This window comes from Centruroides vittatus, unplaced genomic scaffold (assembly GCF_030686945.1).
Source record: "Centruroides vittatus isolate TY-2023 unplaced genomic scaffold, ASM3068694v2 contig_1752, whole genome shotgun sequence".
In the NCBI taxonomy this organism is placed as follows: Eukaryota; Metazoa; Arthropoda; class Arachnida; order Scorpiones; family Buthidae; genus Centruroides; species Centruroides vittatus.
Window position 1 is genome coordinate 56,793 of NW_027121068.1, and position 15,599 is coordinate 72,391.

Consider the following 15,599-nt stretch of genomic DNA (forward strand, 5'->3'; position numbering starts at 1 on the left):
CTCACCCGCTACTGGTCTCTTCAAGGATTTTCGTCTATAAAATAACATGTAGGCACTTTCAGAACCACCAAATATTTTCTCGATATCTTTTGGGTTAATCGGTTTCACTGTAGTGTCATTGAAGTCAAACCAATTATTGCCAAAACCAGTACAGTAATTCTTGGATCTTAAATCAAAATGATGTATTTCAATCAAAAATTTAATTAGTTTTATATAGAATTTGGAGTAATTTTATTACCTTTTCTTATCCCATAAACTGGATTTGAAACTGCTACTTCTAGATGGTTCTTTACATTTAGAAGAAACTACATTATCTTTGGTATCACTAATAGGAGAATTGCTGCTATTCACAGCAATATTTTGATCACTGGTTTGCTCTTTTAAACATACAATATTTGTATCTTGATTTACAAAAAATATTGCATCATTCTGGAGGAGGAACTGCAAGATGATAAATTTTATAAAAAATACATTTATTTTAAAAATTTGTGTCCAAAATAAAAATAATTCCCATATCAAATCATTTGCCCAAAATAAACATCTTTTCTGGAGTTTTTATCTTTATTTTATTGTGTTTTTAAATGTTTACAACCTGTCTTCACAAACAGTTAATGCTGAAAAAAAGAAAAAAAATCACACTGCAACAATTATTAGCTAGAAACTTCTAATACAAAAAACTGTTCTCTCCTAAACTTTTTCGAAGAAACAACACTTCTTACTATAAATATCATCATTCTTATTAATCTTTTAGTCTTCCTGCTCCACCCCCTAACATCTGTAATTACTCCCTTTTCTCTCTCCACAACAGTTCCTGATGCCTGAGAATTGAGAAAGAAAAAAAGCTGCAGCTTGTGAAAAGATAGAATATACATTGTATCCATGACTACAGAGAAAGAAAATAAAAAAGTGTACATCACACTTATCAAAAAAATCCTCAAGAAAGAATGAAAGAGCATAAAAAGAACTTAAGATGGGTAAATGATGATTGCTCTAATGCAGGGGTTCCCAACTTGTATTCTGCAGAACCATAGGATTCCACAATAAAATCCACTGAGTATAGTGATAAATCAACATCCCAGTAACCCAAAGTATTAATTAATAATCAACCAACCAACAGCTGAAATAATTGGGCAGAAATTATCCTACAAATATTATAATTAGAAATTACATGATAAGAACAACTAGAGGTAGGTGTTAGGTGCCATCTCTTGACTAAAGAAGAATTATAGTTTCTTCTTTATCATATAATTTCTAATTATAATATTTATAGGATAATTTCTGCCTGATTATTTCGGCTGTTGATTGGTTGAGTCTAATCACGTATGAATGTTGTGCCAATGCACATTTGGTATGTGAGGTGTAATTGTTCTTGTCATGAATAGAGTCCTCTTAGACATCCTATATGTGCACTAGAGTTACTTATAGCTTTATAAACAATGGGGACAAATTCATCATAAACAGAACAAACTGAAATCTTGATATAATGTTTTACAAGATAATGAAAACCCTAAAAATAGTAAAACCTTATCCTAAAGCTAGAATATCATTTAAAAAATAACCTTAAAAAGTATCCAACATATAAATAATAATGCAATCATTAAATATGCTTTAACTTGTCGATATCTACAGATCAAGCCTATTGAATCTAATAATAGGAGTGGCCAGTCAGATGCCCGATGGTACTGTACAGTATATACTATGATATTAGTGATGGAACACTCACGTTGGACAAGCGTAATGTATTGCCAACAGTTCATATCAGTTAAAATAATCTTTTACCGACATGAGTTTTTGCACTGCAATCATATTGTGATATTTTAAGTATTTTCAAGTAAAAATATAGTGGGAATCATATATAGTGCTATTAGTATTATTTATACCCCAAATTAAAAGTTCATGGAGCATTGACTGAGAGAAGCATTTTGAAGAAAAATGTAGCAAATATTTTCAATGTTTCTAATAACAAGGAAACTGAAAAGATAGATATAAACAAAAGAACAAATCCAGGCACTAGCACTGTTTAAAATATTGAAAGAAAAGAAGTACAACCCTTTACTTTAAAGACCAGTTTGAATTAAGTAACAATATTTGCTTTCCATTATTAACTCTTTCTTGCATTTTAAATAAATTGTGTGTAGTGTTTCTATTTGATATTTAATCTATAGTCATCAAAAATTGTCAAGGTTCCAAAATTTTTTACTGAGGTGAAAAGCATTCTGCAATAAAAATGTTGAGAACTCTGCTCTGATGCAAAAAGAATATTATTGAAATGTATGTGTTAAGTTGGAGGAAGGGAGGAAAGTTAATATGCTAAAATGCTGAGAGGGCACAAAAGACATAGATTTAGAAAAGTTTAAAAAGAGCCATTATCAATAATAATGACTGATAATTCACTGAATATATTGAAATGAATGGGAGAGAGAGAAAAAATTATCAGTGTAAGAGGTAGAAGGCAAAGGAGGATGGATGACTTACAGAAAGTAATAAAAATGACCTGTTCAGTTTCTTGCAGGATGGGATTATTATTTCTTAGAAAGAGTTCAGAAAGAGATGAGGACAGTTTTCTGTGTTAGAAAATGGTGTGTGATACCTTGTTATTTCCCAATTGATATTACTGAGGTGCAATTTTTAACAAATGTATGATTTTTTTATTTCAATAGTTACATTGCTTTTCTGTCTTGCTTGTCTCTGAAGATGAGTTGTAAAATCCTGAAAGTGCTAGGGTAATAAAGATATAAACTCTCAAAAAGCAGTATCTTTTGGTCAAATCATTTATTCTAATTTTCATATGAGAAAACTGGATAAAAATTCTCACCTTGTTAAGTGGTCCAAAATGCTTCTTAAATCTCTTATTCCATGACAAGCCTGAAATTGCAGCCATTTCCTGAAACAGTATGTAATATTTTATTCAACAAATCCATAAAATTAATATTTGTGGTGCAGTATGAAAATAATAGTTCCAATGTTTTTCTAGAAACCTGTAAAAGTAAAGAAATAAAACTTATACATATCAACAATCAGACATGTATTAACATGCTTTTATTTTTTCCCATTCTCCCTTATGTTTGACACATTTTCTCCAGCAATCAACATGACTTTCTGCCAGCTCCTATAAAAGTTATTACTACTCTGATTGCAAATATTGAGAATATATGAGAATATTTTTAAAAAACGTTCTGAAGTTTGTTCGTTTTTGCAGATTTTTGTTGTGTTCGAATTTTTTTGGATATTTCCTGAAGAAGGTCGTTAAACACAACCGAAAACTTTCGTTTGTACCGAATAAACACGGCTGCAAATTTATAAGGTGTCATGAGTGTAGTGTTTTAATAAGATATGCAGTCTACGACGAGTTACTCTGATTGCAGTTGTTAAAAAGAAATATTGCTGTTAAAGTCTGTCTTTCAATTGACAAAACAGACAGACGCCCATTTATACTCGGTGAGAACCGAAAGAAATATATGATGAGACAGTTTATATAAAGTGCTTGATGCAGAATTGCAGTACATGGTCCAGTGTTATCATGCCGAAGAACTTTCCCATTTTCCTCCAACAGGAAAGTACTGCAGAACGATAATAAACTGAATTTCAAGGGCAACATTTTTCCAATAAGAAAGAAAAAGCAACTGTCAAAAAGTGACTAATCAGATGGTAATTTCTTTTACAAGAGGAGATATAATCACATTGAACTTGGAAAAAATTTAAATGGAATGTGAAGGAGAATATATAGAAAAAGTAAATGCAAGTCTATAAAGCTTGTCTGTTTGATGAAATAAGTCAACCCAATACAAGAGCAACCTGCCATGGGAGATTTCCTTTCAAGAGGGCATTCTATAGAAAACTGGTCCATATTTAAGTGTTGCACACACAGAAAACCAAGACTACTCCACATGACAAGCTTGGAGAAATCAGGAGAAAAGTTGAAATGAATTATCCACCCAGCTGAAATAATTTTTATCCACTTGTTCATTGATGGGCACACAAATCAATAAAGACCCAACTGATAAAATATGTAAATTTCATTTTCCTAATTGAAATAGTTTACCATAAAAAATATGATGCATTACTTTTTATGTCACTTCATATTTTTAAAATTTTTGTAAATCCCAAAATCTTTTAGAGGATGATAATGACATTGTATCATCATTAACATATCATCATCATCAAATGTATTTATAAAACTTTGGAATAAAGATTACAAATTTTGAAATCTTATTTTTCTTTTTCATAAATTGTATTAATTTAATAAAAAAACAGTTTGTAACTACTCAAATCTTTATTAAATGTAACACTGTAAAACACCTTAAAATGTTTTATAATGTTTACAATTTATATTTATATGCATGATGTGAAAATATAAAGAAAATAAATCTGATAGAAATTTTTCCAAATACACAAAAATTATACAAAATCACTAGTAAGCTAAATGAAATATTAGTGATTTAACTCCATTCAAGTTCCCATAAAACATTTGATTTCTTTATATGCACCTTTTCTTTTAAAGGATGAATGTTCATAAATCAAGATAGGTCAGAGCAACTGGTTTAATAATTGCTAAGTTTACAAACTCAATTTATACAAAGTGATGTAAGGGTGTTGACAATAACACTCCCACATAACCTACAATCTGATTATAAGGAGAAAGACTACTAAGCTCTGACATTAGAAATGGGATATACAGAATCTCCATTTGATGTAAAGAGGAAGTAAATTAGATTCAGTTTATAGGAAATAAGTGCCTTTAAAGACAATAAAAGAATGTAAAATGGAGGAGAGGATAAATACTGCCTTAGCTAACAATGGAAAGATAAAAACAAAATAGGACAACCTCACGATCGTTTATGATTGTCGTCTGTTCTGAACAGATTTTAAATAAAAGGAAACAAGAGTCTGTTGTTCTAGTTGATAACATCACATCAATAATAAAGTTAACTTTTATTATGCTTAGTATATTTTTGTCATTTTTAAAAGTTTCTGTACATTGAGAAAATCTTTTGTATAAACTTTTTGTTATTTACTCAAATAGAATATTTGTAACAAGTATTAACAAACTTAACAAAGTAAATATTTGTTATTTACTCAAATAGAATATTTTTTCGTATTCTTTAATATTTCATAAACAGTCTCAAAATTATTTAATTCTAATAATGTTCGAGTCTCAAAGTTTTTTAAGCAATATATTTCTACATAGAACAAATACAAATAAACATACCGAACATAAGGTCTCTAAAGGTAGACAGAAATTCAACTGCTGCTGCAAAATGTTCACGATCAACTCAATGGGATCCTGTTTGCATTGATTTGTACTTCCACTCTTTCCGAGGCTTGAAAAATGGCATTCTTCATCCTTTGGATAGGTCGCCATTTATTAAATTATGTATAAAGTATAAATATATCAAAAACTTAAAATTTTATGTGAGCTAATTCAATTTTTTTACCTAGCTTAACATTCAGCTTTATAATTTATATGTAAACAGAAAAACTTTTTTTGATTATCAGAAATTTGCAGCTTCAATCGTTTGCAAAATAAATTCTTTTGATACATCACTTCTAAACCTCACACTAATATAAATTAACAATAATATACTATATTGTGTATAATGAAACATTATAAGTATAATTAATTCCAGTATAAGCTCTAGAGTAACTTTCAAATAGAACAGATTTTAATGATTGCACGATATGGTGCCAGCTTAATGATATAGAAATCTGGACTCGACCCAATACAGAAATTCTCAATTTAGCAGTAGTAGTTTAATTATGGGACTTGTTTTCTCATTCTCATCTATGCATGCAAATTAGATTTGCCATAACAGCATAATTGTGCTTTAATAATACATTCTATATATACTGATACTACAGAGTTAAATGGTCATTAGATTTTGAATGTTTTTCCAGTGATTTTCATTCTTAATGCAAAAGCATACTTGTTTACGAGAAAGAAAACATTACTTTTCCTATGTTTGAATCAGAGTAAAGTTTATTTTTTATCTCGAACATTGCAAGCATTCTAGTATTGCGTCCGTCATATTTATTAGACATGATTACCGATACCGATCCGACCTAGTTACATCAACGTATTAATTACATCTCTAATATTTATTGCACTTAATGAATAATAGATGATAAAATATCAGATAAACGTTTGATAGTTATAATATATTTAAGAATGGAAATGATTAAATGACTCATAAACATTCTTTTGAGGATTCCAAATTTTGAAATAAATAAAATTTTGAAAATTTTTTAAAATAATATTTATTATAATTAAAAATAATTCATTGGTAAAAAGTAAGTAAAATAAAAACAAAAGTTTAAAATTTAAGAATTTGCCTTCTACTTACTGGAGGAAACCATCTTCCCAAACAATCAAAATCCCTAATATATGCGTGGTAATGTCCTTCGTGACCACTTCCACTGAAATATAATGCTGTTATGATGAAAAAGTTTGGATAAAAATCATGAAATATATCAAAAATTTAATCTACACTAAATTTATTGTGACATCCTGTTATTGTTAGAAACCTACAAATAAGATTGTATAATACATGTTAATTTTCATAGAAGCTGTTAATGTGATAATGCTAATAAAAAATGCCAGGATGAAAAATTAATATATTACAAAATTGTAATACATAGACTTCCATGTATTACAATTTTGTAATATATTAATTTTTCGTCCTGGCATTTTTTTAATTGAATATTTTAATTAATGTTTAATTGAAGATTAATTTTAAGTGATTGTGCCGAAGCTTGGGAATATTTTACTAACATTTTTACATATTGAAGCAAGGAAAGTAGCCTATAAAGGACGATCAACTCCTCCGTTTGGACTGTATGTTCCCAAAGCGTGTAAAGGATGTTACAAAAGAAAGAAGACACTTATGTGGTACTTCTATGTATTAAAATTTTGTAATATGATGATGATGTTGCACATTTGTTCAACTTCTAATTTTCTTAATGAGAAGACTGTAAAGTGCAGTTATTCTGAAGTAATTGAACTCAGTTTCATATACTAACCAATCAGAAACTGCAGATCAGTTATGCTCATTGAAAAACTAAAATTTTAAACTTGTAAAGTTTGTTGCATTCTTTCAAAATTGTTTTAATTATAAATTCAAAAATTCATATTCTATTCTGTTGTACCATTGTACATTTCAACTGAAGAAGCCATAGTAATAAAGGCAACATTATAACATATTTCACAAAATTTATCACATGCAAAAACTGCAAAATTAGAAAAAACACAAGACAAATGATTCATCCTCCTTCAATGCAAGTTCTTTCTAATTGTGTACAAATATTTTAATAATCTGTTCATGTCGACAGCCTCTCTTAAAATAAGAGAGGTTGTCAACATGGATATTAAAAATTTAAAAATATAATTTAAATTATATTAAATATAAATAAAAAGTAAAAATATAATTTTCTGTGTATTAGAAAATGTTCAGAAAATTATATTTTAGTCTGTAACAGCTAATCTAACCTTCTGTAAACACAATACATATGCATAATGAGGGCAGACAAAAATGCTGCATCATTACCATATTGCCTAATCATGGATGAGTTGTCAGGCTTCAGTCATAATGCCAACGTGTCAAGATGCCAACCTAACAAGTCTTAATAGTACAAAGCAAGTAATAATAATCAGTAAATTTTTTCTGTACTTAATTAATTCAGGAAATAAAAATTCTTTATAGGAAGGTCTCAAAAATATTGGAAGTCCCCACATAAAAGGAAAGAGAAGTAATCAAGGGAGGAGAAATGAGTGAAAGAAATGGACAACCATCTACAAGCAGACTTTCGAACTGTGTACTAGTAAAGGTAACTTCCAAATGGAAATTAAGAAACTTTCATAAACTGAACCATACAAGAAAGAACTTTTATTATTACTAATCTAACTGCAATCATTAGGCAAACATTGTTACTCTAATAATATAATATTTGCTCATCAATTACCAATTTTCCATAAAAATTAAACATAAACTTACCTGTGAATGACTATGCTAAATAAATCATAATGAGTATCTTCAGAATTCTTTTGCTGAAAAAGAAAATTTACCAATTTAGTCAAAATTTTAAAGTAAATAATGGAAATTACAATGCAATAATAAACATAGTATCAAGCAATAATAAATATTATTATATTACTTACTTCATCACAGTAAGGAGCCATATCGATCTCCATTGGAAAAATAAACTTCCCTTTTTCCTGAAAAAGCAATTTTATCTTGAAATTAAAAAAAGTAAATTTGTATTTAATTGCATGTACTTATTCACTTTTACTACTTTCATAAATATTTTACAACTGATCTGAGAATATAAACAAATAGCATGATAATATTTCTCATTTAAAAATCTGTAAATTCAGTCTTTTATAAAATAGTATTTACAGAAAAATACAGTCAAGAGCATTAAGACAGGCTTAAAGTTAAAAGGGAACATAAAAGGTACTTTTGCTATCACAGCTAAACAAGAAAGCAGATCTACTATGGGCTCAGGAACATCACAATTAGACACTTGACAAGTGAAGAAAATTTGCTTGGTCCAATGAGTCTTGGTTTCTTTTCTACTAAGTTGGCAGGATCAGAATATGATACCAGCACAAATCCCTGGCCCCATCTTGCCAAATGACAACCCTACAACTTGGTAGTGGTGGAATAATGGTCTGGGAATGTTCTTCTGAGACACACTTGACCCCCTAATACCTCCAGAAACATCTCTTAATGCTGCAGACTATCTCAATATTGTTGTCAATCATGTGCACCCATTGGTGGCTACAGCATTTGCTGATACATTCACTTTCAATAGAATAATGCACCCTGCCACTGTATTCAATTGGTCTTAGATTGGTTCAGTAAACATGACTCCGTTCCATTCGTTTCATTGGCCAGCTCAGTCACTTAATCTCAACCAATCAACCCAAATATTTGTGAGAAAGAGTAGAAAGATCTATTTGATATTTAGAATATAGAATAGCAATGATACTTTTCATGACATGTACATGTTTACATGTCCTAAGATTATTCCTATCGTCAACTTTTCATTAACACTAAATTTTAATTCAAGCTGACACAAACTTTTATCCATTAAATAATGGTGTAAAGAGTTTTGTAATGGCTTTTCTTCTTCAGTTCTTTTTAAAGCTCTATTTTGGTTTTGGTTTTTCATGAAAACTAAAATCATGGTTTTTAATAGAGACCAACTATATCCAAGTGCACACACACAATCATGTAAGTAAGCAGCAATGTAGAGAGTAACTGAATTGATCAGAAATAAAATAAACATCACTCCCCTATCTCCCCTGCCACCACTGCCTTAATTTCCACGGAATCCTGTCATGCTTTTTAAGCATATTCCAAACCTGCCAAACTTCTCTAGTGTGAATTATTCTAACATTCTTTATAGTTAGCAATTTCATCAAGATGACAGTTAAAATGATAATTTTGCAGAATAAATTTTTGACTCATTAACTAACTTGACTGGCCTGACAATAAACTTACAATTTTTGTAGAAATCATTACTAGGGTTGCCACCTCATAACTTAGTCTCACCCGGAGACGATGATTTAAGAAACCAAAAAAACCTGGGGATGTTTCCATACAAGTCTCGGGAGGTAAAGGGTCTAAATTAGGGTGAATACTAGCTGACTGTATATTTCTAAATATTTTTCAAAAATTACACTTTTTATTGCGATTTCCGACCCTTGACTTAATTAAACATATATGTAATAAAATCTATTAATTTAAAAAATTAAAAAACTATTGGATGTCGTTTATGACATCAAAAAGTAGCTTTAAATAACTTTACCGAAGTAAAATCTGTGCACTAGAACTTTAGAACGATGAATGAAATTTGATTAAAAAATTTCATAAAAAAACAATTAAGCATTAATCGTGCAGGTTGATTAAAATCGCGATAAAATTTTTTTCGCACGGGTAAAAATTTTTGGAAAAATTTGGAGACAAAGAAAACATTGAAAAATACAAAAAATATATATATATATATATATGTGTGTGTGTATATATGTGTGTATATTTGAGGGTCAACAGAACATTTGTTATGTAACATATTTGCCTGTGATATATGATATTTGAGGGTCAACAGAACCATTTGTTATGTAACACTATTTAGCCTGCTCGAGACTGACTAGAGCGTGGGACGATAGGAGTATATTCTATAATGTACCATTAATCATCAACCAACATGAACACTGATTATCAAACTGCCCCTGTGTAGGCTATGTCATGTCACTATCAATAGACATCTCTTGACAGAACAGTCACAAGATGGGAGTACAACTATATAGCACGCAGCAGTGTTGCGCTTATGCCAGTTATAGACGTTATGTATTTAAGCCAACGACCACCACACTAGTAATTTGGAAGACGGAGGAAGAAATATACGTGACGGTTTGCATATAATTTTGTACATATTCGTTTCAACTTGCACAACCTGGAGAAATATTAATTTACCCCAGAGCCTGGAGATAACTCACTAAATCCTGGAGTCTTCGGGTCAAACCCGGATAGGTGGCAACCCTAATCATTACTATTCCTTGTTTCAAATAATTAATTTATAATGCTGTTCTATTAGCAATATTTCAACTTCATTAAAATTAATTAAACGATAAATGCACTTACCTTGTAACGTTCTCCTTTAGAGAGATCGAAACAAAATCTCAACAGAGAAAATGTTAAGATAGGAGGAAGTTTTCTAATTTTTACACCCTAAAATAAATTAAATTTTATAAACAATTATTTTAATATGTTAAAAAAAATAAAACTATCTGCTTTAGAAAAACAGAGATAAGTAAACAATGAGAAGGATGGTCACCAAGTTTAAATGGCAAGGTGTTTACCAATTTTCCATAGAAATTAAATATAAACTTTTGATCCTTGTAAAAGTAGCTTTCACAAGGATCAAACCTTATTCCTGATCAGTCAGGACCAAACCTTAAATCAGGAAGATGACTCAGAAGTGTAACCTCTATGGGAAGATTTGCTCAGATCTCTGATATCTGATAAACATCTGAGGTTACAGAGACAAATTACTCTTCTAAGAGATAGTTCCCAGATATAAGCAAAGTACCAAGGTTAGAAGAAGAGCATAAACAGAACAAGCACATATTAAGAAATCAGACTACTTCTTGAATTTCTATTTCTTACAATGTGGCACCAAGATTTACTCAATTTGCTCTGGCATACACAGAAAATTTGTTATATAGATAATTTGTTAAATGAAAAATGCACCAGAAGTGAAAAGTTAATAAAGTATACCATAATGATGTTTTGTTCCCTACAAAAATATCCTCTTATTTCCATCAATAAAAGAATAAAATGTTACGCATACATTTTTACATGGAAAAATCAAACAGAAGGTAACGTAGTTTTTACCAAAATTAAAAAAAGCTGTTAAAATTAATACTGTATAATATTTACTCTTACATACTTATATTGCAAAATAATCTATAATTTTTTCCCACTTTTTTACAAGAAGCTGTTTTACCTTAAATGAGTGATTCTAACTTTATTTAAATAATTAAAAATTCTATCCAGAACATTTTATTGTTAAAGAATGCTTCTTATAGTTTTGATTTTATTATAAAGGATGCTATTTGAAACTGCCTCAATTAGAGGTGTTTTGATCTTGTCAAAAATATAATAGTTATTGTACTGTACTCTTAATATAATAGTGCCAGTTGCAGAAATGAGTCTACTGTTTAACCAATTTTAATATTTATCAATACAAAAACTAAGATATCTTTTCTCTCTGGCTTCATAATATAGAAATTAAGCTTTCTCAAATAGGATATTTTAAAATGTAAACAAATATATTTTTAACATTCCACAGAAAAATATATCTTTCCTAATGTAAGTAAAAAACAACTATCCTACATGTCTGTATTGTGAAACAATCTGCCAAAGTATTGGCTATATTGAAGCTTGTCTAAGTGAAAATGGAAACCTCAGTAGTATGTCAGTATGGACTCTGATTTAAATAAGATAATCACACAATCTTATCTCAGATATGTATTTCATCTTCTATAAATGTGTACAAATTGCTATATGTTTAGTTTGCACTAAGGACAAATTAAACATTTATACAGGGTGCATAGTGAAGTCCTTATACACTGACACTGATAAGTGATACACAACACATAACATGCAGTAATGAATTCAGCATGAACACACAAGAAAATGAGAAATATACATTATTAAGAAACACATGAGAAATGAATGAGAACACTTCAGCAAACACAACAAATACACATTTTACTGTCTGCACACAATGTGTATGTTAGCATTCATGCTTTATTTGCATATGCTTTCAAACTAAATCGGTCATACTACACAACTTTGCAATTGACTTTTCTTCTGTATCATCCATCATTATTAAAATAGGAACACTAACTTCCAAATTCTACCACACCACCAAGGGTGCTGCAATTGGTCTCATCTTGCAATCACCTTACTATAACTATTCATCACATTCATAACTGTATCTGTTTCATCCATTATTTACATGAATGTATAAGGACTTCACTATGCATATGAAAAACTTGTTAACAGAAACATGCTTATGTCTTGAAAGAATTCATATAAATATTTTGTAAAATAATAAATTGTACTCACTTTTTTGGCATCTACAAGTTTACAACACATACTACATTTGTACTGATTTTTTCCTTTCATCACTTCTTTGTGGACGAATGTAGATGTTAAGCTTTCCTGCAGACTATTAAATCCCGAAACAGTAATATTGAGATCTAAAAAATCCTCCTAAAAATCATTAAATTAAATATATACTTTGTAATTATTAAATTATTTTAATTGTTTAAATTAATTAAATTATATCATTAAAATAATTTAATGATATTAAAATAACTTACCTCTTTCTCACTAATTTTGCTACAAACTTGACATACAATCTGCAAATAAATACATAAACGTCATTACATGGACTAAATAACAATATAATTTTTACAATTCTACATGAAATTAAATAGTAAAATAAATTGTGACGACATTCCTAATGATTAAAGATCCAAAAGTTTGAAAAGACTTTCAAAAGAAAAATTTTATCATTTAATTTTTAAGGAATTTATAATTTATACAGTAGAGACAAGGAAGAAATGGATTTCGAAAGAAAAGTTGGACACTTTAAATTATTATTTTTTATTTTTTAAAGTTTTCTCCATATTCACAGTTATAGTAGCAGTGGCTGTATTCCTTCCAGATTGGATACCTGTTTAATTTGCAGGAAGAATTTTGAAGAGAGAAATTGCATGCAATGTTTCCCCAGATAATTATTATGATTTAATTATTAGTGAGGTTGAGGTCGAAGTTTTAAATGCAAAAATGTGTACGTCGGATGTTCGGCACCACTTTCCTGTAAGCCTAGAAGTTTGACAATGGTGTTTGGAAAGTCAATGGAATCGTGCTCGACATTCCAAATGCCATTGTCGAACTTCTAGGCTTACAGGAAAGCGGCGCCGAATGTCCGACGTGCACGTTTTCACATTTAATACTTCGGCCTCAACCTTGCTATTAAATACCTAAAATGTTTTAATCTGCATGTAATTAAACATTGCTTGCAGTAAAATAAATGTTGAAAGTAGAGCTCCGATAGTAAATTTTTATTATGTCATCTTATAAACATCTTACATTGACGACTGGATGGCAAACCAGTTAAGGTGACAGCCTACCACTCTGGTGATCCAGAATTGAACATGGATGAGTTAAAAACCCCCAAAAGAATTTTTCAGGGAAGTGTCAAAAACCCCCATTTTTCCATTAATATAGGTTGGGTCCTGTTCCTTACCAGCTACACATTATGGGCCTGGCTTAACTGATTCTGGATGTGCTAAAAAAAAACCCTCTTACTACCTACAGAGAAGACATAGTTAAAAAAAATCATATCTGTAATTTTTAGTACATAATACAAAAATGATAATGTAGAGAGGAATTTAAGTGTCCTACACTTACTAATATTTTTATTGGTTTGTTATTTTATCACTGTTTTCTTTGTTTTTTCATACGGAAATTCCAGCAAATAGGAAAAAAATCATCATACAAACCATGACATTTTTCAGACTGTAAAAATATGCAAAGAGAAAAAAATAAATATAAGATGAGAAATTATTTCTTGTGACATCATTATAATGCTAGGCTGCAATTTTTAATCATAATTAATTTTATTTAAAATATATGCTCTTGACCTCAAATTAGTAGTGGCTTGCCCCTTTACATCCTACTTTTTCTTTAACAACAGAGTCGTGCCGATCGTCTATTAACTGATTTCAAAGATAAAGTTTTGAATTGAAATAATGTGACTTCTTGTTTGCATCAGAAGTTCATATACAGTAAATCAGGGCCTCTGAGCAAGAGGCTGATTTACCGATTTACTGTATATGAACTCCTAAGGTTTCTATATCTGGTCTCGTCTTTCATTTATCTAACTCCATTCTCAAGATTAAGAAAACACAGACAAATGGATGACAATGGGAATTTACAGGTCTACAGTTTCTTCAAATTGCAACCCAGTAACCAGTGGTAGACTGGCCCACCAGGAAATTAGGAATTTGAAATTGCCATTTGCTCAGTGGTTGTTCCTCATTTTAATACACTACATTTTATAAATTATAATTCACTTGAAAAAAATAAATCAATAAACAAAATAAAGTTTTGCCTATTGTGTTAAATTGTAAATGTTTTTCTAATTTGAGTCATAAGCTACTGTAGTATAGCCTGTATGAACGGATGACCGACTCATGCCAATGTGATCTATTATTTGTAATTTTAAAATAACTGTCCCAATTTGGACCTGAAACATCATGAAATGCCTGTGTGAACAGACATTTGGCTCACCACAACATGCATTTTGTGTACAAATACAAACACCAACCGAAACCCGACATATAGCAAATAGACATCCACAACTGCCATCACAAATGAATTTGACACTAGAAGGAAGCATTAGGTGTCATTCTTTTCTTCCAGTTTAATCTAAATTATTTAATTAAATATTATAATTATTAATTTTAATACAAAATGGCACCTAACACTTTCCTCTAGTGTCAAATTCATTATTTCCAAATTATAGCCCGATTATTTATGGCAGTTGTGGATGTCTATATGCATTTTGTAACTTCTAATTTCAAAATAATTGATTGTGACTTGAACTGTAGACTGTCACAACAAAGCATCTATTGGTCTAATTCTCTTCATCAGTTGGATTTGATCCTGGGTCCCTAGAGCAGTACGCTTTTGCCTTGCCATCCAGCAACTGATGATATTATATGTGTATATCACTACTGGCTGGATGGCCAAAATATATATATATATATATATACAAACATATACATAGTAGGCAGAAAGAACAGACATTTTTGAAATGGCTACAGCTCACCACCAGGTGAAGTGACAGATGTGTGGCAGGTAATGTGAAAGTAGCGAGGTGTTGGCATTGTCTTTTCAGTTGAAGGCATGGAGCCATGGACGATAGAACACTGGGTGTTTACATATGACTGAGGAAACAGTCATACACAAACATCTGGTGAAAATTTCATTACAAATTTTGCACAGTGAGTTTTCACTGTG

The 15,599-nt window shown here is 30.1% G+C and overlaps 1 protein-coding gene across 3 annotated transcripts in view; it reads right to left on the reverse strand.

Annotated features, from left to right (window-relative positions):
* The window catches only part of LOC136969173 (ubiquitin carboxyl-terminal hydrolase 40-like), a 51,042-nt gene that overhangs the window by 19,969 nt on the left and 15,474 nt on the right, over positions 1-15,599 (reverse strand). For 2 of the 3 annotated variants that reach the window (XM_067263268.1, XM_067263267.1), the window contains exons 4-13: positions 12,890-12,928; positions 12,633-12,779; positions 10,641-10,727; positions 8,153-8,209; positions 7,989-8,041; positions 6,342-6,414; positions 5,210-5,344; positions 2,816-2,884; positions 239-441; positions 6-166 (exon numbers count right to left, since the gene is read on the reverse strand). In XM_067263268.1, the coding sequence (XP_067119369.1) occupies positions 6-166; positions 239-441; positions 2,816-2,884; positions 5,210-5,344; positions 6,342-6,414; positions 7,989-8,041; positions 8,153-8,209; positions 10,641-10,727; positions 12,633-12,779; positions 12,890-12,928 (1,024 nt within the window). The remainder of the gene's footprint in view (positions 1-5; positions 167-238; positions 442-2,815; positions 2,885-5,209; positions 5,345-6,341; positions 6,415-7,988; positions 8,042-8,152; positions 8,210-10,640; positions 10,728-12,632; positions 12,780-12,889; positions 12,929-15,599) is intronic. The other variant, XM_067263269.1, reaches the window with a different exon arrangement.